Raw genomic sequence first — 23571 nt, 5'->3', positions numbered from 1 at the left:
CTAGTAAAAGACTAGTGTAAGGGACACCTGGGTGACTCAGTGGATTAAAGCCTCTGCCTTTGGCTCAGGTCATGATCCCAGGATCCTGGAAATGAGCCCTGCAACCGGCTCTCTGCTCAGCAGGGAGCCTGCTTCCTCCACTCTCTCTGCCTGCTTCTCTGCCTGCTTGTGATCTCTGTCTGTCAAATAAATAAATAAAATCTTAAAAAAAAAAAAGACTAGTGTAATAAGGGAATATTGGGAAAAGATTCAGAAATCTGTGAAAGACTATGAAATTAAGGGAACAATCTAAGGAAATTTGGGGGGAAAGTGGGAATTTTAAGAGAAAGAACTAAAGATAGGAAAAGATGAAGAAATTCTGGGAAAGGCTTGGGGATTCCATGGGACTTTCCGTGTGGTTGTTTGCTTAGTTGGAATGGATTTTGAGGAGTGGAGGGGAAGGTCAGCAGGGGGCACCAACCATTGCTGGCCTCCAGAGAGCGGTGAAGGTGGGGCGCAGAGGTGGGGCGTGGGACTGGAGGTGGGTTCCCTCTGCAAAACCTCAGGGCTCTGGTGACCCAGGATAGGCTCTGGGGACACTGGTGGGAGGTGCTCTATTCTAGTCCCCATTCCTCTACCTTAGCTGGGTTCCAGGGGGAAGGAGGCCCCTTTTCCTCATCACACGAATGGGGCTGTTTCTGGGGGGAATGGCAGGGCTACGCGGTCCCTCAGTCAGTGTTTGTCCTCAGGATTCCCGGACGGTGACCGAACCGCGGCAGCCCCAGGAGCCGCGGCGGGTGCAGCTGGGAAGTCTGGAGAAATCAGGGAGCACATTCTCCCGAGAGCTTGTACTGATCACGGGTCCATCGGACAACCAGGCGAAGTTCACGTGCAAGGCGGGTCAACTCAGCGCATCCACGCAGCTTGTGGTGCAGTGTGAGTGCGCTCCCAGCCAGGGTCTGGGGGAGGGCTTGGTAGCGGCAGAACTAAGCCAGAGCCAGGCTGCGGGACAGTGCATACATACCGAGAGCCAGGACGCTGCCGCAGAGCCTGGGATCTAGGCAAGGCGGATGCAGTTCTGAGTCTTTCTCTTCTGGTCTGTTCTTGAAGTTCCCCCCACCAACGTGACGATCTTGGCCAACGCCACAGCTCTGCGCCCAGGGGATGCGTTAAACTTAACTTGCGTCAGTGTTAGCAGCAACCCTCCCGTCAATTTATCGTGGGACAAAGAAGGGGAGAGGTGAGAGCACCAGGGGCCCCTCCTCTGTCTGGTTCTGGTCACGCCCTTTCACCGTTTGTGCCTTCCTCCCCACCCCTGGCTGGTGTCCTGTCCTGTACCTACCACTCCTCTGGCTCTGATTTCATCTCTGTGCTAGCCCTGACCTGACCCTACCACCCCTCCTCCGGCCACAGGCTGGAAAGCGTGGCCACACCACCCCGTAGTGCCCCATTCAAAGGCTCTGCAGCAGCTAGGAGCGTCCTTCTGAGACTATCATCCCGAGACCACGGCCACCGAGTGACCTGCCAAGCCCACAGCCCTGAACTACGGGAAACCATGAGCGCCTTCTACCGCCTCAACGTGTTGTGTATGTGGAACCCCTCTTGATTCCCTCCCAACCTTATACTACTTGGGTCTGGGGTGAGTCCAGACCTTTATCACCGTCCTTTATCTCCATTCTAAAGCTTGAAACTTTCCTGATCTTTATCATGGACCCTGGCTCTACACCAATTCCTATACTGTACAACCTCCTTTTGCCTTCTATTCTAACCCCTGCTGTGAATCCTCCTGAACTTCTCTCCAACTTTTTTTCTTTTGCATTTTAAAAAAAATTAACATATAATGTATTATTTGCCCCAGGGGTACAGGTCTGTGGATCATCAGGCTTACACATTTCACAGCACTCACTATAGCACATACTTTCTCCCCAGTGCCCATAACCCAGCCAGCCTATCCCTACCTCCCCACCCCCCAGCAACCCTCAGTTTGTTTCATGAGGTTAAGTCTCTCTTATGGTTTGTCTCCCTCCCAATCCCATCTTTTTTTTTTTTTAAGATTTTTTTTATTTATTTGTTTGACAGATAGAGATCACAGAGAGGTAGGCGGGGGTGGGGGGGAAGCAGGCTCCCCGCTGAGCAGAGAGCCCAACGCGGGGCTTGATCCCAGGAACCCGGGACCATGACCCAAGCCGAAGGCAGAGGCTTAACCCATTGAGCCACCCAGGCGCCCCACCTCCCAATCCCATCTTGTTTCATTTTCTCCCTCCCTACCCCCCATAATCCCCCTTCCTGCCTCTCAAATTCCTCATATCAGTGAGATCATAGGATAATTGTCTTTTTCTGGTTGATTTATTTCACTTAACATAATACCCTCTAGTTCCATTCACATCATTGCAAATAGCAAGAGTTCGTTCCATAGTATTCCATTGTGTGTGTGTGTGTGTGTGTGTGTCCACATCTTCTTTATCCATTCATCTGTTGATGGACATCTAAGTTCTTTCCATAGTTTGGCTATTGTGGACATTGCTGCTATAAACATTCAGGTACATGTGCCCCTTTGGATCACTACATTTGTATCTTTAGGGTAAATACCCAGTAGGGTGATTGCTGGGTCATAAGATAGCTCTATTTTTAACTTTTTGAGGAATCTCCATACTGTTTTCCAGAGTGGCTACACCAGCTTGCATTCCCACCAACAGTGTAGGAGGGTTTCCCTTTTTATGCACCCTTGCCAAGATCTGTCATTTCCTGACTTGTTAATTTTAGCCATTCTGACTGGTGTGAGGTGGTATCTTATTGTGGTTTTGATTTGTATTTCCCTGATGCCGAGTGATGTTGAGCAATTTTTCTTGTGTCTGTTGGCCATTTGGATGTCTTCTTTGCTGAAATTCATGTTCATGTCTTCAACTGTTCATGTCTTCTGCCCATTTCTTGATTGGATTATTTGTTCTTTGGGTGTTGAGTTTGCTAAGTTCTTTATAGATTTTGTATACTAGCCCCTTTTCTGATATGTCATTTGTGAATATCTTCTCCCATTCTGTCAGTTGTCTTTTGGTTTTGTTGACTGTTTTTTTTCCTTAAAGATTTTATTTATTTATTTGACAGAGAGAGATTACAAGTGGGCAGAGAGGCAGGCAGAGAGAGAGAGAGGAGGAAGCAGGCTCCCTGCTGAGCAGAGAGCCCGATGTGGGACTCGATCCCAGGACCCTGAGATCATGACCTGAGCCGAAGGCAGTGGCTTAACCCACTGAGCCACCCAGGCGCCCGACTGTTTCCTTTGCTGTGTAAAAGCTTTTTATCTTGATGAAGTCTCCATAGTTCATTTTTTGCCCTTGTTTCCCTTGCTTTTGGTGATGTTTCTAGGAAGAAGTTGCTGAGGTTGAGGTTGAAGAGGTTGCTGCCTATGTTCTCCTCAAGGATTTTGATTGATTCCTGTCTCACATTGAGGACTTTCATCCATTTGGAGTCTGTTTTTGTGTGTGCAGTGTAAGAAAATGGTCCGGTTTTATTCTCCTGCGTGTGGCTGTCCAATATTCCCAGCACCATTCGTTGAAGAGACTTTTTTTCCATTGGGCATTCTTTCCTGCTTTGTTGAGGATTAGCTGACTATAGAGTTGAGGGTCCCTTTCTGGGCTCTCTATTCTGTTTCATTGATCTATGTGTCTGTTTTTGTGCTAGTACCATACTGTCTTGATGATGACAGCTTTGTAATAGAGTTTGAAGTCTGGAATTGTGATGCTGCCACCTTTGGTTTTATTTTTCAACATTCCTATGGCTATTTGGGGGCTTTTCTGGTTCCATATAAATTTTGGGATTATTTGTTTCATTTCTTTGAAAAAATTGATGGTATTTTGATAGGGATTCATTAAATGTGTAGATTGCTTTAGGTAACGTAGACATTTTCACAATATTTGTTCTTCCAATCCATGAGCATGGAATGTTTTTCCATTTCTTTGTGTCTTCCTCAATTTCTTCCATGAGTACTTTATAGTTTTCTGAGTACAGAGTCTTTGCCTCTTTGATTACGTTTATTCTTAGGTATCTTATGATTTTGGGTGCAATTGTAAATGGGATGGACTGCTTAATTTCTCTTTCTTCTGTCTTGCTGTTGGTGTATAGAAATGCAACTGATTTCCATGCATTAATTTCATATCCTGACACTTTACTGAAATCCTATATGAGTTCTAGCTGTTTTGGAGTACAGTCTTTGGGTTTTCCACATAAAGTATCATATCATCTGCAAAGAGTGAGAGTTCGACTTCTTCTTTGCCAACTTGGTTGCCTTTTATTTCTTTTTGTTGTCTGATTGCTGAAGCTAGGACTTCCAGTAGTATATTGAATAGCACTGGTGATAGTGGACATCCCTGCCATATTCCTGACCTTAGGGGAAAAGCTCTCAGTTTTTCCCCGTTGAGAACGCTATTTGTTGTGGGTTTTTCATAGATGGTTTTGATGTTATTGAGGTATGTACTCTCTATGCCTACACTGTGAAGAGTTTTGATCAAGAATTTTGTCAAATGCAGGGCACCTGGGTGGCTCAGTGGGTTAAGCCTCTGCCTTCGGCCTGGGTCATGATCTCAGGGTCCTGGGATTGGCCCCCGCATTGGGCTCTCTGCATAGCGGGGAGCCTGCTTCCCCCTCTCCCTCTGCCTGCCTCTCTGCCTACTTGTGATCTGTCTCTCTGTCAAGTAAATAAATAAAATCTTTAAAAATAAATAAATTAATTAAGAATTTTGTCAAATGCTTTTTCAGCATCTACTGAGAGTATCGTATGGTTATTGTTCTTTCTTTTATTGATGTATTTTTATCACATTGATTGATTTGCAGATGTTGAACCAACCTTGCAGCCCAGGAATAAATCCCACTTGGTCGTGGTGAATAATCCTTTTAATGTACTATTAGACCCCATTGGCTATATTTTGGTGAGAATTTTTGCATCTGTGTTCATCAAGGATATTGGTCTGTAATTCTCCTTTTTGATGGGGTCTTTGTCTGGTTTTTGGATTAAGGTAATGCTGGCCTCATAAAATGAGTTTGGAAGTTTTCCTTCCATTTCTATTTTTTGGAACAGTTTCAGGAGAATAGGTACTAATTCTTCTTTAAATGTTTGGTAGAATTCCTCTGGGAAGCCATCTGGCCCTGGGCTCTTGCTTTTTGGGAGATTTTTGATGACTGCTTCAATCTCCTTACTGGTTATGGGTCTGTTCAGGTTTTCTATTTCTTCCTGGTTCAGTTTTGGTAGCACATAGGTCTCTAGGAATGCATCCATTCTTCCAGATTGTCAAATTTGCTGGTGTATAGTAAGTAATATGTTCATAATATGGTTTTATAATTGTATTTCTTTGGTGTTGGTTGAGCTCTCCTCTTTCATTCATGATTTTATTAATTTGGGTCCTTCCTCTTTTCTTTTTGATAAGTCTGGCCAGGGCTTTATCAATCTTATTAATTCTTTCAGAGAACCAGCTCTTAGTTTCACTGATTTTTTCTACTTTTCTTTTGGTTTCTAGTCCATTGATTTCTGCTCTGATCTTTATTACTTCTCATCTCCTGCTGTGTTTAGGTTTTCTTTGCTGTTCTTTCTCCAGCTCCTTTAGGGGTAGGGTTAGGTTGTGTATTTGATAACTTTCTTGTTTATTTCTCTTTTTTTTAAAAGATTTTATTTATTTATTTGACAGACAGAGATCACTAGTAGGCAGAGAGACAGGCAGAGAGAGAGGAAGGGAAGCAGTCTCCTGGCCAAGCAGAGAGCCCAATGCGGGGCTCAATCTCAGGACCCTGGGATCACGACCTGAGCCAAAGGCAGAGGCTTTAACCCACTGAGTCACCCAGGCACCCCTCTTTTTTAAAAGATTTTATTTATTTATTTGACACAGAGAGAGAGAGAGATCACAAGTAGACAGAGAGAGCGGGGAAGCAGGCTCCCCACTGAGTAGAGAGGCCGATGCAGGACTTGATCCTGGGACTCTGAGATCATGACCTGAGCTGAAGGTAGAAGCTTAACCCACTGAGCCACACAGGTGCCCCACCTTTCTTGTTTCTTGATAAATAGCTTGTATTGCTATATACTTTCCTCTAAGGACCACCTTTACTGTGTCCCAAAGATTTTGAACAGTTGTGTTTTCATTTTTATTTGTTTCCATGAATTTTTAAAAATTCTTCTTTAGTTTTCTGGTTGACCCACTCATTATTTAGTAGGATGCTCTTTAGCCTCCATGTATTTGGGTTCTTTCCAACTTTCCTCTTGCAATTGAATTCTAGTTTCAGAGCATTGCAGTCTGAAAATATGCAGGGAATGATCCTAATCTTTTGGTACTGTTTGAGACCTGATTTGTGACCCAGGATGTGATCTATTCTGGAGAATGTTCTATGTGTACTAGAGAAGAATGTGTATTCTGTTGTTTTGGGATGGTATGTTCTAAATATATCTGGTATTTCCATCTGGTCCAGTGTGTCATTTAAAGCCTTTATTTCATTGTTGATCTTTTGCTTAGATGATCTGTCCATTTTGTTAAGAGGGGGTGTTAAAGTCCTCCACTATTATTGTATTATTGTTGATGTGTTTCTTTGATTTTGTAATTGTTATTATTTGTTATTAATTGGTTCATATAATTGGCTGCTCCCATATTAGGGGCATAGATATTTAAAATTTTAGATCTTCTTGCTGGACAGGACCTTTAAGTATGATATAGTGTCCTTCCTCATCTCTTACTATAGTCTTTGGCTTAAAATCTAATTTATCTGATAAAAGGATTGCCACCCCAGCTTTCTTTTGATGTCCATTAGCATGGTAAATTGTTTTCCACCCCCTCACTTTAAATCTGGAGGTGTCTTTGGGTCTAAAATGAGTTTCTTGTAGACAGCATATCAATGAGTCTTGTTTGTTTATCCATTCTGATACCTTGTGTCTTTTGATTGGAACATTTAGCCCATTTACATTCAGGGTAACTATTGAAAGATATGAATTTAGTGCCATTGTATTGCCTGTAAGGTGACTATTACTGTATATTGTCTCTGTTCCTTTCTGGTCTGTTACTTTTAGGCTCTCTCTTTGCTTAGAGGACCCCTTTCAATATTTCCTATAGAGCTGGTTTGTTGTTTGAAAATTCTTTTAGTTTTTGTTTGTCCTGGAAGTTTGTCTCTCCTTCTTTTTTTTTTTTTTTTAAGATTTTATTTATTTATTTGACAGAGAGAGATCACAAGTAGGCAGAGAGGCAAGCAGAGAGAGAGAGAGGAGGAAGCAGGCTCCCTGCTGAGCAGAAAGCCCGATGCGGGACTCGATCCCAGGACCCTGAGATCATGACCTGAGCCGAAGGTAGCGGCTTAACCCACTGAGCCACCCAGGCGCCCCTCTCCTTCTATTTTCAATGAGAACCTAGCTGAATATAGTATTCTTGGCTGTATATTTTTCTTGTTTAGTGCTCTGAATATATCATGTCAGTCCTTTCTGGTCTGCCAGGTCTCTGTGGATAGGTCTGCTGCCAACCTAATATTTCTACTGCTGTGTGTTACAGACCTCTTGTCCTGAGCTGCTTTCAGGATTTCAGGATTTTCTCTTTGTCACTGAGACTTGTAAGTTTTACTATTAGATGACAGGGTATGGACCTATTTTAATTGATTTTGAGGGGGGTTCTTTGTGCGTCTTGGATTTTGATGCTTGTTCCCTTTGCCAATTAGAGAAAGTCTCTGCTATAATTTGTTCCATTATACCTTCTGCCCCCCTTTCTCTTTCTTCTTCTTCTGGGATCCCAATTATTCTATTTGTTTATTTTCTTTTTTAGAGAGAGAGAGAGAATGAGAGAGAGCATGAAAGGGGAGAAGGTCAGAGGGAGAACCAGACTCCCTGCAGAGCTGGGAGCCAGATTCAGGACTCAGTCCCATGACTCTGGGATCATGACCTGAGCCAAAGGCAGTGGCTTAACCAACTGATCCAGGGATCTCAATTATTCTAATATTGTTTCATCTTATGGTATCACTTAGATCTCGAATTCTCCCCTCATGGTTCATTAGTCGTTTATCTCTCTTTTTCTCAGGTTCTTTATTCTCCATTATTTGGTCTTCTGTATTACCAATTCTCTCTTCTACCTCATTCATCCTAGCAGTAAGAGCCTCCATTTTTTATTGCACCTCAGTAATAGCTTTTTTAAAAAAATTTCAACTAAGTTAGATTTTAATTCTTTTATTTCTCCAAAAAGGGATTTTTATCTCTCCAGGAAGGTATTCTCTAGTATCTTCCATGCTTTTTTTGAGCCCAGCTAGCACCTTGGTAATCATCATTCTGATCTCTGGTTCTAACATCTTACTTATGTCTGAATTTATTAGGTCCCTAGCTGTTGGTACTGCTTATGTTCTTTTTTTTTTTTTTTTTGAGGTGAGTTTTTCCACCTTGTCATTTTATCCAGATAAGAACAGATGAATGAGAGAACAAAATACTAACAGGGTAGCAACAACCCCCAGAAAAATATACACTAACCAAATTGGAAGAGACCCAAAACTGGAGGTGGGGGAGAAGAAAAAAATGTATATATATATATATATATATGTATATATACATATATATATATATTAGACTGCTGAAAAGAACAGGGCTACACACTTGATTTGGGGTGTTTTAAAGAAAGAAAAACTTACATATATGCAAAAATAAGGGTAATCATGATGAAGGGATAGAATATGTCTGTAAAGATGAAAATTTAAAAAAAATTCTAAAAAAGGAATTGATAAGAAGTGGTTGAAAAAAGAAAAAAAAAAGAGGAAATAATGTGATCAGGCTGGAGACTAGAACAAAGCCATGCACTAGATTTAGGGTATATTTTGATCTAGTAGAGGAAATTGTATCCCAAAATTGTAAAGAAAAAAAAATCTTTATGTATACAAAAAATAAGGTTAAATACAATGAAGGATAAAATATAACTATAACAATGAAAATTTAAAAGGTTTTTAAAATGGTATTGATAAGATAAAATTGTTTAAAAATGTTAAAATAGGAAAGAGGAAAAAAATTAAAAGATAGAATAAGAAAAAATAAAATTTAAAAAATTTAACTTTGAAAGACTAAAAGATCATGGGAAAAAAAGCAATGAATTCTATGTGTTGCTTTCCCCTAGCTCTGGAGTTCCACAGTTCTCATTGATTGGTGAACTTGGTTTTGGCTCGCTGATCTTGTTGATATTCTGGGGGAGGCGTCTGTTACTGTGATGCTCAAATGTCTTTGCCCCAGATTGAATTGGACTGCCCTTGCTGGGGGCCAGGCTAAGAAATCTACTCGGGTTTGCTCTCTGGAGTTTTTGTTCCCTATAAGTTTTCCATAGAGCTTTCCTGTTTCCTGTTTCCTGAACATCCTCCATAGAGGACGGGAATGAAAATGGCAGCCTCCCAATTTCTTTTTTTTTTTTTTAAAGATTTTATTTATTTATTTGTCAGAGAGAGAGGGAGCACAGGCAGACAGAGAGGCAGGCAGAGGCAGAGGGAGAAGCAGGCTCCCTGCCGAGCAAGGAGCCCGATGTGGGACTCGATCCCAGAACGCTGGGATCATGACCTGAGCCGAAGGCAGCTGCTTAACCAACTGAGCCACCCAGGCGTCCCATCCTCCCAATTTCTAGCCCAGAGGAGATGAGAGCTCAGGCCCCACTCCTCAGTGTGCCCTCAGAGAAAAGCCATCAATCCCTCCCATCTCCCTGGTCTCTGGCCATGCTCCAAGATCACCCAGCCTGTGACGGAGCATTTCTATCTCTGGCACACCACCCGTTTGGAGTCTCCAAACCCAGCAGATTCCTGCAATGTGCTTTCATGCTGCTCCTCCCAGAGGAAGAAAGAGGGGGTCTCTCCAGATTTGCCACTTGTGGGGTCCCTGCTCGAAGAGCAGCGGTTCAACTGTGTCATGGATCACAGTTTAAGGTAACCCTGAGCTGAGAGCTCACTCCTCGGCTCCGTCTCTGTAGCTGGCTTCCTGCTCTGATACTTGGGAGCTCTGCTACACTCAGACACCCTTGATCGTTCTGTGACCTGGCAGAACCTGAGACCACACTGTCTCTGCAAGGGTTCTACCCCCCACTTAGCCTCTGGAGTGACGTCCCTCAATGGAGCAGACTTCTAAAAGTTTTAATTTTGTGCTCTGCTGCTCCACCGCTTGCCAGGAGCTGGCCCTCCTCCTGAGGTCTATCTTCCTGTATATCATTTTGGATTCACTTCTCCGTGTGTCCTACCTTCCAGAAAGTGGTTGGTTTTCTGTTCTAGAGTTGCTGCTCTTCCTCTCTTCTATCTCCTGTTGAGTTTTTAGGTGTTCAGAATGGTTTGATAACTATGCAGCTGAACTCTTGGGACCTAATATTTCGGTCTCCTACTCCTCAGCCATCTTGCTCTGGAGGCCTTCTCTCTATCTTTTTTTTTTTTTTTTTTGAGATTTTATTTATTTATTTGAGAGAGAGACAGTGAGAGAGAGCATGAGTGAGGAGAAGGTCAGAGGGAGAGGCAGACTCCCCATGGAGCTGGGAGCCCTATGCAGGACTCAATCCCAGGACTCCCGGGATCATGACCTGACCCGAAGAGACAGTCGTCCAACCAACTGAGCCACCCAGGCATCCCTTCTCTCCATCTTTTAACCTGACTCTAGCCTTTACTCTCTTCCTAAGCTAGATCCTAACCTCTATCCTGAACCTAACAGCTGAGCTCATCTCTGAATACCTTGTCCACAACCCTCAGTCTATTCATGACTCCAACTTTAACCCTTATATCTGATCTCAAATCCATCCCAGAACCCAACCTTTACAACAATCTTGACTCTCGGTGGCACCCTTCCCACAGACCCTCCGGAGTTCCTGGGAGAGCAAGTGTTTGTGGTGACTGCGGTGGAGCAGGGCGAGGCACTGCTGCCAGTGTCTGTATCTGCCAACCCTGCCCCTGAGGCCTTCAACTGGACCTTCCGTGGCTACCGCCTCAGCCCAGGTGCGTGGAGAGGCCACAGAAAGGGGTGCAGGTCTCCCGTACCGGAGAGACAGGCTCCTCACACTGACCTCCCCCAGCTGGTGGCCCGCGGCATCGCATCCTGTCTGGTGGAGCCCTGCAGCTATGGAATGTGACCCGCGCTGACGACGGCCTCTATCAGCTGCATTGCCAGAACTCGGAGGGCACCGCTGAAACTCTAGTGCGGCTGGATGTACACTGTGAGGCCCCATCATCACCCTAGGAAACTAAGGAGGTTCTGGGAACCCCGCCCCCCTGCTAACCACACCCACTCAGGGACTCTTGCCCAATGTGGAGTCTCGTCTTGTGGAAGCTCTGCCTACCTAGGGATGTCCACTCATCCTGAAAGCCTCTCACTTTGGGAGGCCCCCCTGTGATGGAGTCATTCCCACTTTGGGAACCCTACCCATAGAGAGACCCTACGTGGAATCTGCTCACACAGGGGACCACCTACATGGGACTCAGTCTCATCAGGAAGCCCTGGGGTGCCTGGGCAGGTCAGTCAGCCAGGCATCTGACTTTTGATTTCAGCTCAGATCCTGATCTCAGAGTCCTGAGATTGAGCCTTGGCTCCTCTGTGCTCAGGGTGGAGCCTGCTTAAGACTTCAGATTCTCTCTCCCTCTCCCTCTGCACACATGAGCTCTGTGTATGCAGGAGCTCTCTCCCTCTTTCTCTCTCTCAAAAAAAAAAAAAAAGGGAGTGGGGAGGCACCTGGGTGGCTCAGGAGGTTAAGCCTTTGCCTTCAGCTCAGGTCATGATCTCAGGGTCCTCGAATCCAGCCCTGCATCAGCCTCTCTGCTCAGTGGGAGCCTACTTACCCCTCTCTCTCTCTGCCTGCCTCTCTGCCTACTTGTGATCTCTGTCAAATAAATAAATGAAATCTTAAAAAAAAAAAAAGAAAGGAAGGAAGCCAAACCCTCTGTGGAAGATCCACTTCCATACAATCCTGGAAGTCCACCAGACCTCCTCTTGTCACCACAGAGGCTCAGTATGGTCAGGGTGGGGGAATGCCTCACTAACCCCAAGAGCTTTACTCCAAGTGCTCTGCATAAAGGGCAGACTGCATACCTGTGACTTTCCTGAGCACCTCTAAGACACCTCTCCCACCTGGGGCCTTCTCCCACCATTATCTATCTGTATGGCACAAGTGCCTTCCCCAATTCCTTGCCTCTCCAGATGCTCCCACTATCCGAGCTCTCCAGGACCCAACTGAGGTGAATATTGGGGGTTCTGTGGACATAGTCTGCACCGTTGATGCCAATCCCATCCTTCCAGAGATGTTCAGCTGGGAGAGGCTGGTAAGGATCTGATCTTTGGTCAATGGAGGTGGGGGCTGGTGGATGTGGTTTCTTGACTGTGAGCTCCTTGGGGGGAGGGATCACAGCTATATGATCCTATATAATGATATATTTGTTGGGACATCCTCCAAGAACTAACTAACTGTTGAATGGCAGATGGATGGGTGCATGAGTGGGTAGGTAAACAAATGAGTGGGTGGCAGGTGGATGGATAGGTAGGTAGATGGTACTTAAATGGAGGGAAGAACATATGGACAAACAGACAAGTGAATGGATAAATGATGAATAGATGAGTGACTAAATAGTTGAATGAGAGAAATGAATAGATAAATTGACTAGATTAGAGGGTACATGGATAGATAAATACACCATTAGTAGGGCACCTGGGTGGCTCAGTGGGTTGAGCCTCTGCCTTTGGCTTGGGTCGTGATCTCAGGGTCTTGGGATGAAGCCCCACATCAGGCTCTCTGCTCAGTGAGGAGCCTGCTTCCCCCTCTCTTTCTGCCTGCCTCTCGCCTACTTGTGATCTCTCTCTCTCTGGCAAATAAATAAATAAATAAATCTTTTAAGAAATAAGTCATCAGTGGAAAGATGTCTGTGAAAGAATGAAGGATGGATGGATAGGCAGATGGATGGATGGATGCATGGGTCAATGGAGAGACAGATAAACAGTAGTAGTTAAATCAACTGATGAACATTTGCATGTATTTATGGGTATGTGTATGTATGAGTAAATAGAAGGGGTGAATGGGTAGAGAGATGGAAGGGTGGATAGGTGGAGGGCAGAAGGAAGATAAATGAATGGGTGAATGCACAAAAGGATGAAGGAGAGGTAGATGAATGGATACATAAATGAATAAATCAATGCAGAGATGGATGGTTAAATAGATGGTGGATGGGTAGATAGATCATTCTGAGCATGAATGATTTGGTAAATTAATGGGTGAATAATTTTCTTGATTGGTGGATGAATGGATGGGCCCATGAATAAATGATCAGATGCGTGGATAGATGGATGGATGACTCAGGGAATGGATAGATGGGGGAATGTTTTCTTTGCTAGATCTGTGGAGGATGATTGTGTCTGGGAGAATAAGGATGGACCCAGTTTGGAGGAGAATGAGGCTGGGGCCAGACTTGGCGGGGGAGCATCTCCTGTATCTTGTGTCTCAAGGGAGAAGAGGAGGAGGACCAGAGCCTGGAGGACATGGAGAAAATGTCAAAGGGAGCCACAGGGCGTCTTCGAATTCACCATGCCAAACTGGCCCAGGCTGGTGCTTACCAGTGCATTGTGGACAATGGAGTGGCACCTCCAGCCCGAGGACTGGTCCGACTTGTTGTCAGATGTGAGTAACACCCAAACTCTGATTTTAAGGCCTCCACTAAACTCACATCTCTCATGTCCTTCCACATACCTCATTTGACCAACAACCCCTTCTAGTTCCTCCCCAGGTGGAGCACCCCACTCCCCTAACTAAGGTGGCTGCAGCTGGAGACAGCACCAGTTCCGCCACCCTCCACTGTCGTGCCCGAGGTGTCCCCAACATTGTCTTCACTTGGACCAAAAATGGAGTCCCTCTGGATCTCCAGGATCCCAGGTGACTGAAGGCCTAGCCAGGGAGCACACTAGTCCTAACTTTGGTCCCCCAACCCCAGTTACCTTTCCTGAACCTCTGTCCCACTCCCCGCCCTAGGTACACAGAGCATACATACCATCAGGGTGGCGTCCACAGCAGTCTCCTGACCATTGCCAACGTGTCTGCAGCCCAGGACTACGCCCTCTTCACTTGCACAGCCACCAACACCCTTGGCTCAGATCACACCAACATTCAACTCGTCAGCATCAGTATGGTGGGAGTGGGCTGTGAGGGTGTCGGGCAGATGCTCCCTGGGTCTATCTGCAAGTCTCTAGTTGGCCCAGAAAGGCAGTGTTCCCCAAACCTGAGAAGTGTTTATGAATGGAGATGGAATTTTAGCCTGCCTTGAAAATACTAGTGGAGACTGGATCTTCAGGGAACCTCACAACAAGGAAAAGAAGTGGGGGATTATTGGCCCAAGTAATTAAAAAGTAGGTTGTCAGGAGTTGCTGGATTTAGAGCTATCATCAAGAACTATCTGACTCTTAGGTCTGCTTTTCTGTGTTGGCTTTATTCTAAGGCTCTTCATAGAGGCTGTTAGACTTCCCAGGGGAAATGGAATTTTTTTCTCTTCCTAACAGTGGTATGAAATTACTAGACTTGTGATTTATTGGCTCTATTCAAGTCCCATCCCACCCCTATACCAACCCTGTGGTCAGGGAAGGCGACATCCTGGTTGGCTTGGCTCAGTCATGTATCTCTCCTACAAGGAGTGGGGTCATTTCCATCAGAAGTACCTGGTCTGAGAATGTGGACAATTGGTTTTCCAAAGGATACTCAGGGTTCTGCAACCAGAAGAAACAAGGAATGAATGTGACATAGGCACCAAAAAATCCACACAAGGAACGTATGTCATATACAGCCAGGGCTGATATTTGTCAAGTCTAGTTGCAAATTTGCTTACGTGCTAAAATTTATTTGTAACTCCCAAATCAATGCTCATGCTGCTTTCTTGGTCATTCGGGAATATGTACAGAGCAGACAAAAAAAAAATTGAGTCACCCAATGAACATATTTTCGGTTGGGTTAGAACAGGGTGACACTCTGCTTTCTTGCCCCAGCTTTCACACTATAAGGAAATGTCCTCTTTGTAGTCTATTTAGTCCCACATGTATTGCACTTTTGTGCTTTTTGTTAGTGATTTTGCTATTTAAAGTGGCCCTTAGCCATAGTGCTGATATGCTGTCTAGGGTTCCTAAGGATAGGGAGAAAACACTTCTGTTGGATAAGCTTCATTCAAACATGAATTGTAACACTGTTTGGCAATGAGCCAAACACTGTGAGCTCAATGTTAATGAATCAATAAGATACATTAAATAAGGTGTCTTAAACAGAAACACACAAAAAAACAAGGTCACGTATTGATTGGTTGATGAAAATTTTGTGACAGGAGGTTCACAAGAACCTAACTGTATTTCCCCCAGAAGCAACGATTTGATGTTCTGTAATTCAGTGTTCATAGCAACTTTATAGAACATAACCACCGCTAATTATAAGAATCGACTATACATTTAAAATCATTCTTAGAAAAACCTGGAAGGAATCTCCTTTTGTAGCCTCTGACTACTCCCCTCATCCTTTTCCTCAAAGGCCGCCCGGATCCCCCAACAGGATTAAAGGTTGTGAGCATGACCCCGTATTCAGTGGGGTTGGAATGGAAACCTGGCTTTGATGGGGGTTTGCCACAGAGGTTCCAGATCAGGTGGGTCCCCGTCAGGGCAGGAAGAGATGGAAGCCAGCAGGGTGGGGGCACCTCCCCGAATGACTACTCTCCTTTTCATGCAGATATGAGGCACTGGAGACTTCAGGGTTCCTCTATGTGGATGTCCTACCACCCGAGGCCACCACCTTCACCCTGACTGGACTACAGCCCTCTACACGATACAGAATCTGGCTGCTGGCCAGCAATGCCCTAGGGGACAGCGGAGTAACTGACAAGGGGTCCCAGATCACTATCACAACCCCAGGTGGGAAGGGACAATCTTGAGCAGGTTGCAGAGCTCCTCGGGGGACTTATGAAGTGATACAGGGATGTAGATACTCTTCCCTTTTTATAGATGAAGAAACTGAAGACCAAAATGCTAAGCAAAGTGCTGAGGCTCACACAGCTAGAAGGAGGTAGAGATGAGACTGGAACTCAGGCAGATGAACTCCAGGAACCAGTTTTTAGCCACTAAATGATTCTGTCTGAATGTGGTTAATGAGAAGGGGAAATTAGAAAAATGTTTGTATTCAATGGAAGGAAAACATGGAAATTGTGGGGTGCAGCTAAAGCAGTGTGAGCAGGACATTTACAACATTAAGTGCTCATTTAGATTTTTAAAAAGGTTTCAGACTGATGCTTAATTTCCATCTTAAGAAATTAAAAAAAGAAGAGCAAATTAAACCCAAAGCAAACAGAAGGGAGGAAATAATAAAGAACAAAAATCAATGAACTAGAAAACAGAAAAACCATAGAGAAAAATCAATGAGAACAAAAGTTGTTGCTTTGAAAATGTCAAATAACTTTTATAAAGCAAATCAAGGTGAAAAAGAGAGAAGACACAACTATACCCGTATCAGGAACAACAGGGGGCATTACTACTAATCCTACAGGCATTAAGGGGAAGTTAGGGATAATTACAGGCAACTTGATGCCAATAAATTCAGTAACTTTGATGAAAGGGACAAATTCCTTCATATGACTAATGAGAACACTTGAGTGGCTCATCACACAAAGGCTGGTTTAGATAAGCCCGGATTCAGGTCCCAAGCCCTGCCGCTTCCTAGTCATGAGACCCTGGGCAAGTTACTTAACATTTTCGAGCCTCAGAGTCTAAAGATAAGGTATCTCAGATATCTGTGCCTGTTACTGAAAGTAAGGTCTCTCTCAGTCAGTTGTGAGGATTAAATAAATTAATCTATCTACAGTGCTTAGAATGGGGACTTGAATAAAATAAGTGCTATGTAAATATTGATTTAGAGAAACTTCTGTTTACTTTGCCCCATTAAAGCTCCCTCTTTCTGTCTTTCCCTTCCTTACAGAGCAGCCTTCTTCCTAATGAAAGTAAGGAACTTCATCCTTTCCTCCTCTTTCTTTCACCCATTACCATCTTCCCTCTAAATACTAAAGCATGAGCACACTCATTTACTTGCTCTAGAACTAATACCTCAATTAAGACATTCTGAGGGCCCAGCATCTTTTTTGGCCAACCTCCAACATTGATAATTTGGGTAAAAATGATCTTCCATACCATAAAGCACTCATCAACGATAATCATCATCTTCATCATCATTATTATTATTGGCATTAGAATGGCTATTAATAGTATTGCCATTATTATCAGCAATTTGCAGGTCTCTTTGAAGTAGTCCTAAGAAGCCATAAGTCAGTACCTCAAAATGGGTTGAAAAGCTTAATAGGAAACCGTGAAATATTTAAGGCTTACCCAGATTCTTGGTGTTAATTCACAATCACTATATCTACCCTCCCCACCCCAGGTCTAGACCAGCCTTCTGGAGAGCCTGACTACCAGCTGCCCACAGAGCAGCCTGAAGGTAAGTTTTCAATCCCTTGAATATCCCTCTCTCCCCTGAGGATGGAGCCTTCTGGTTTCCAACTCCACCAGCTCTGTATGTGGCCACAGCCGCTTAAGACTTAGCTCTGTCCAGGGCACCTGGATGGCTCAGTGGATTAAAGCCTCTGCCTTCGGCTCAGGTCATGATCCCAGGGTCACGATCCCACTAAGTGGAGTCCTGCAACGGGCTCTCTGCTCAGCAGGGAGCCTGCTTCTCTGTCTCTCTCTGCCTGCCTCTCTGCCTACTTATGATCTCTGTCTGTCAAATAAATAAATAAAATCTTAAAAAAAAAAGACTTAGCTCTGTCCCTAAGCTCTTTCTCTTTCTGGATGTGACACACTTTCTCTCTGCTTAATGCAGTTTAATTCTGAAAGAATTAGCTGATTCTATGCCCTGTGCAGAGCCTGTATCAGCTGGCTTAAAAAGAGAGAGAGAGAGAGAGATTCATTTATTTATATTAGAGAGAGAGAGAGAGAGAGCAAGCAGAGAGAGGGAAAATCAGAGAATCTTAAGCAGATTCCCCACTAAGCATGGAACCCGAGGTGGGGACCTGAGGCAGAACCCCACACAGGGCTGAGACAGGCCTGGACATGGGCAGTCGTGGAGCCCTAAGCAGTACTCGATCTCATGACCCTGAGATCAGGGCCTGAGCTGAAACCAAGAGTCAGATGCTTAACTGACTGCACCACCCACGTGCTCCTTTACATTTGGCTTTTGATGCAAAATAAACCACTTCAAACATGGGCACTTATAATAACAACCATTGTTTCTCTTGATTCTATGAGTGGCTGAACAGTTCTGGTCTGGGATAAAGGTAGCTGGATGTGCGGCTGGGACCGGTTGATCTAGGATGGTCTCTTCCTCACATATCTAACAATTTGGTTCTTGGTTGGGACAATGGAGGTAACTGGGCCACATGTCTCTCCTTGACTTGTTCACATGGAGGTGGTCAGAGGAATCCCAAGAGCAGCAGGACTGGGCAAACACTTTCGAGCTCCTGATTCTGTCACATTTGATATTGTCTTATGGGCTGAAACAAGTGACATGTCTCAACTCATACTCATTGTGTAAGGGGACTACTCAAGAGTATAGTTACAGGGGCACCTGGGTGGCTCAGTGGGTTAAAGCCTCTACCTTCGGCTCAGGTCGTGATCCCGGGGTCCTGGGATCAAGCTGACATCGGGCTCTCTGCTCACCAGGGAGCCTGCTTTCCATCTCTCTCTGCCTGCCTCTCTGCCTACTTGTGATCTCTGTCTGTCAAATAAATAAATAAAAATCTTAAAACAAAAAAAGAATGTGGTTACAGGGAGAGAATTACTACCATTTTTCTAACAATCCCCCTTCAAAGCCTGAGAAGAAGGTTGCAAGTGACAGAAATTCAGCTGTTGTGCGCAATAAAAAGAATTGCTTAGCTGGTGAGGTTGAAAACTCCAATAGGTGCTCATGATTTTCACGAAGGACCTATTTCTCACTCTCTCTCAACTTTGCCTTCATCGCTGATGGCTTCCTTCTCAGATTCTTTCATCAAAAGGGCAAAGAAGTACCTACGCTACTCCACATACCTTCAACTTTGTTCCACTTCTCAGCAGCCAGCAAAGAAGTGTCCTAAATGTTCTGGCAAAAATCTATGTTGGGCCAAATGCTGGATGGGTCTGAACTGATCACTGCAGCCAGGGAGGTCCACATGTCCTCTATGGAGATCTGTGGGAATATACAGCCCAAGAGTGAGGAAGGGGTTATTTCCTCAAAGGAAAATGAGTGCTGTTAGCGGAAGATGGGGAGATGGATGCTGAGCAGGTGTCTGCTTAGAAGGATTTAGTCTTGTCCTTAGGGATATGGCAAAGGACTCCAATATTACCTTGAACGGAAGTTTGTGCAAAGGGGCAGTCATTTGAGAAGAAAATCAGTTGAGAAGACAGGACATTTAAGGACAGACATTTGACTCTTCCAAAGCTTAGGGATGTGGCTTTAGCTCAGTGATTCTGGAAACAACTCCACTGGTTAGTTTGTGTGGCTGAAGGGTCCAATACCAGGGTCTATGGTTGATGGGCAAGGCTGAAAAATTGGGAAGAGGTCTTGAACGCCCAGCTGGAGCTCCTACCTCAGGCTACACACAGGGCTCACGCAAAGGTAGGAATCACTGTTAGTGGTTTGACTTTGAAAGAAGCCACCTTCCCTGAGGTGGCAAGAAGGAGTGGACTTGGAAATCTCTGCCCGTGTCCTTCCTTGACCTATGAAGAAGGGCTTTGCTTAGTCAGAATTGGGCTTTCTCAGAGAATGCTGCTCAGGGCCTAGAGCTAATTGTTTTGGGTTCACTGGAGATATGTTCTTCCCCCAGGACCCCCAGGGCTGCCCCTGCTGCCTGTGCTGTTTGCTGTTGGGGGTCTTTTGCTGCTTTCTAACATCTCCTGTGTTGGGGGATTCCTCTGGCGGCGGAGACTGAGGCGTCTTGCTGAAGGTGAGGAGATACCATTCTTCCCCTACAGGGATGTTGGCCCAATGGTGACAGAGAGCCCTGGGGCTGCTCCGTATTAGTGTTTGGCCAGAGGAAGGGTGTCTCTGATCCCTTTTTCCCTACTTTCCTCAGGCATCTCAGAGAAGACAGAGGCAGGGTAAGTGGGAATATTTTTCTGTAAGAAAGGCTCTGAGGAAGGAGGTTTGGGGATGAAAGGTGTCAGAGTCAACACCCAGCTGCCCTCCATATCTCTGTCCTGGAAGGTCGGAGGATGACCGAGTCAAGAATGAATACGAGGACAGCCAGTGGACTGGAGACAGGGACACGCGAAGCTCCACGGTGAGTGGGGATATTCTCGAAAGTTCTGCTGACAGGGAACTGCAGACTAACATTCTGTTATTAACTTCAGGGTAATCGTGGTCTTTCCTGGGAACTATGGAGCCAGAGGATAGAAAAGATTTTATCTGTGTTTTTTTTTTGTGGGGGGGGTGGGCTGTTGACAGGTTAGCACAATGGATGTAGAGCCATATTACCACTCCATGAAGAACTTCAGCCCCCAGCTACCACCAACACTGGAGGAGGTATCTTATCCCCAAGGTGAGTCATGACCATATCAGAACTCCCTCTGCTCATAGATACCCCTGACATCTGGACAGGTACCCTGATCATCCCTTCCAACTCCAGGTTTCACACATCTTGAAGAGGAAGATATGGCTTTTCCTGGACACCTGTATGATGAGGTGGAAAGACTGTATGCCCCAACTGGAGCCTGGGGACCCCTCTACGATGAAGTTCCAATGGTGAGGCGATTTGTATCAGCAGAAGTCTTTCCTGGCTAGTGGTAGAAACCCACCTCCTACTGTTCATATTAGTTAAGGGTAAGCTAGACGCTGTAGCACAAAAGCCTGGCTATGATCCTATGATTCCTTCTCACATAGCAATCAGAGGTGAATGACCCTGTTGCACATGGTTATTCCAGAACTTAACTTCTTTCCACTGCGTTCCTCTGCTATCCTCTAGTGCATTGTTCAAGTTTGCATAGATAGGCTAGTTCACTGTGGGTTTCAACTCGTGGGAGAGGGAAAAAGAAAGTGTGGTGAAGGTACAACTCTGGCTTATGGGCCCAGGCCCAGACATGGTTCACTCTACTCCTTCCCTGATGAAAACACAGTCAAATGGTCACACCTAACTGTAAAGGAGACTAAGAAATATAGTCCATCTTGGCAGGTGTATGCCTCACCAAACTTCTATCACCAAGGAAGAAGGAAGCTATGCATTCTGCTGGATAATTAGCCTTCTCCACTACACTGGTTAAGCAGACAGATAATAGAGAAATACATCTTTAGCCCACTCAATTGAAAAGTCAAGGAACAAAATAGACTCCAGGCTGTACCCAGATGGACCCAGTTTCCTCCCTGGAGATGTCCTTAGAAAATGCAGATTTGTATCCTATTAGACTGGTAACCTTCAGAGCAAGAGAGTGTCTCTTTTCCAATAGCTCTAAAGTTCCAGAGCTCACACTCTATTAGTCTAGCTTTGGTCACATATTTATTGCTGGACGACTGAGGCAGGGGAAAGACTATGCTAATCAGACAGGTCAGGACTGGTGTCCAGCTATGGCATCAGAGAGTAGGGGCCATCCACTGGACTGAGTAAGAGAGGAACAGAGAGTCCGAGGGAAGTGAGGATGGTGACTGGGCAAGGCGAGAACAACAGACCCTTTGTCTACCAACAACCCCCACCTACTGTAAGGGGGTTGGCACAGAACGCTTGACTTTCTGTGTGGCCTTAGCTGATGCGTTGGGACCTCTGGGCCAAGGATTTCCCTCTGTAGCTCTGTCTCAGATGGTGCACTGTTCTCACAATCGTGGAAAAAAATGGGCATTACAATGCTGTCCGTGGTGCTGAACCACGCGTGCCCTCTGAAGGGGAGATGCAGTCTGCACACTTTCTCTGTAAAGGTCCAGAGAGTAAATCCTTTGGGCATTGCAGGACATGCTGTCCTCTTCAAAACTACTCAGTTCAGCCGCTGTCATGTAAAAGCAGCCACAGATAGTACATAAGTGAAAAAGTATGGCTCAGTTCCAAGAAAACTTGATTTTTAGACACTGAAATTTGAACTTCATATAATTTTCATATGTCATAAATATCCTTCATTTTATATTTTATCATCAATTAAAATATGTAAAACCATTCTTAGCCCCAGGCAGTATGAAAACAAGCAGCAGGCTGTATTTGGCCCATGGGCAAATCAGCTCTAAAGTTTGCTGAGCTAAAACAACTCTTTCCTCTGAATCCTTGGGCAAAGCACATCCCCAGTAAAGACCTTTCTACATGGTCATTTTTGTCTTCTATTTTGATGAAAATTTTGAAATTTATAGGATGAACAGAATCTTGACTCACATTCCACTCCAATTCCCTATATCATGCACTTTTAAAAGTTTCATATTTCTGACATTTAAATTATTTTTCTGGCAGAAATCATGAGTTATCCTAGACTTGCTTAAAAATAACTAGTTAGTGAGGTTAGGAGGTGAAAAAAGATAGAGATATAGATAAACCAAGATTGACCAAGGGTTGATATTGTTGAGGTTAAGTGATGGATACAGGGAGGTTCATGATGGAGGCTCACTATAATTGCTCTCCTCTTTGTATTTGTTGGATCCCCCCATAATTAGAAACTAAAACTTTTTTGGGGGGGAAGTTTAGAGGGAGTGTGTATCCTTCCTAGAGCTGTAATGATGACCCACAGGGCATCTTTCTATGGTTCCAACTCCATCTTTGCTTGTCAGGGCCCCTGCAACCCTTGCTGGCCTGGGGAGACATATGAGGACTCAAGAGGAATCTATGATCGGGTGGCAGGAGACTTGGACCCTATGGAACCTGATTCTCTCCCCTTTGAGTTGAGGGGACATCTGGTGTGAGAGCCTTCTCAACACCCCTTTCCTATACCTGCAGGACACAATATTCCAATGGCCCTTTTTACTCCACATCGGCTGAGCTTGTTAAGTGAGCTCCACAAGACACAAAGGGACAGGACTATTTTCAGGAGAGTTGTGTGTAAGTGACAGCAGATGATTCAAGCTGGTGTCAACAAAGCTCGTATAAATAAGCCAGCTCTGGGAACTGACTTTAGAAACTAAACTTCTCCAATGGGAAACAATGAATTGTAAAAGACATCTCAATAATGAAAAGCTATTCTAGGGTCTTTATACTTTTTAATCGTCCAATTTTCAAAACTTGGAAAAGATATATTAAAAATAGTTCATTTTACACTACACCCGAGATAGCTAATAATAAGTGGAATTTGTGAGCCATTGTTATATCCTGCTTGTCTTGTTATTTTCCACAGGTATCTAAAATATGATGTATAAACTATGACACACATGTAAACATAAATAGACTCTACAGAAAAAGACAATAAACAAGCGAGACACAAAAGAATGCATATTGTATGATTTCATTTTATAGAAATTCTAAAGCAGGCAAAGCTAATTTAAGGTGACAGAGCAGATCAGTGGTTGCCTGGGGCCATGAGAAGGGAATTGACTGCAAAAGGTCACAACAGAACTTTTGAGGGGTGAAGGAAATGTTCTACATCATGATTATGTTTGTGGTTTCATAGGTCTAAGCTGGGGTGCCTGGGTGGCTCAGTGGGTTAAATCCTCTGCCTTTGACTCAGGTCAC

At 44.6% G+C, this 23571-nt stretch overlaps 1 protein-coding gene across 1 annotated transcript in view; it reads left to right on the top strand.

Annotated features, from left to right (window-relative positions):
- The window catches only part of NPHS1 (NPHS1 adhesion molecule, nephrin), a 28317-nt gene extending 4992 nt beyond the window's left edge, over positions 1-23325 (top strand). Inside the window, exons 12-29 of the mRNA XM_044256361.1 lie at positions 729-915; positions 1090-1219; positions 1393-1565; positions 10777-10917; positions 10995-11135; positions 12113-12234; positions 13409-13580; positions 13676-13832; positions 13929-14080; positions 15462-15573; positions 15657-15838; positions 17352-17408; positions 19768-19887; positions 20017-20041; positions 20148-20223; positions 20388-20481; positions 20569-20684; positions 22677-23325. Coding sequence (XP_044112296.1) covers positions 729-915; positions 1090-1219; positions 1393-1565; positions 10777-10917; positions 10995-11135; positions 12113-12234; positions 13409-13580; positions 13676-13832; positions 13929-14080; positions 15462-15573; positions 15657-15838; positions 17352-17408; positions 19768-19887; positions 20017-20041; positions 20148-20223; positions 20388-20481; positions 20569-20684; positions 22677-22808 — 2289 coding nt within the window. The 3' untranslated portion in view covers positions 22809-23325. The remainder of the gene's footprint in view (positions 1-728; positions 916-1089; positions 1220-1392; positions 1566-10776; positions 10918-10994; positions 11136-12112; positions 12235-13408; positions 13581-13675; positions 13833-13928; positions 14081-15461; positions 15574-15656; positions 15839-17351; positions 17409-19767; positions 19888-20016; positions 20042-20147; positions 20224-20387; positions 20482-20568; positions 20685-22676) is intronic.
- The last annotated feature ends 246 nt before the right edge of the window (positions 23326-23571 follow it).

The sequence above is a fragment of the Neovison vison genome, chromosome 7, assembly GCF_020171115.1.
Source record: "Neovison vison isolate M4711 chromosome 7, ASM_NN_V1, whole genome shotgun sequence".
Classification (NCBI taxonomy): domain Eukaryota; kingdom Metazoa; phylum Chordata; class Mammalia; order Carnivora; family Mustelidae; genus Neogale; species Neogale vison.
The sequence above is the reverse complement of the archived record's forward strand: the minus strand, read 5'-3'. Positions and strand labels throughout refer to the sequence as shown.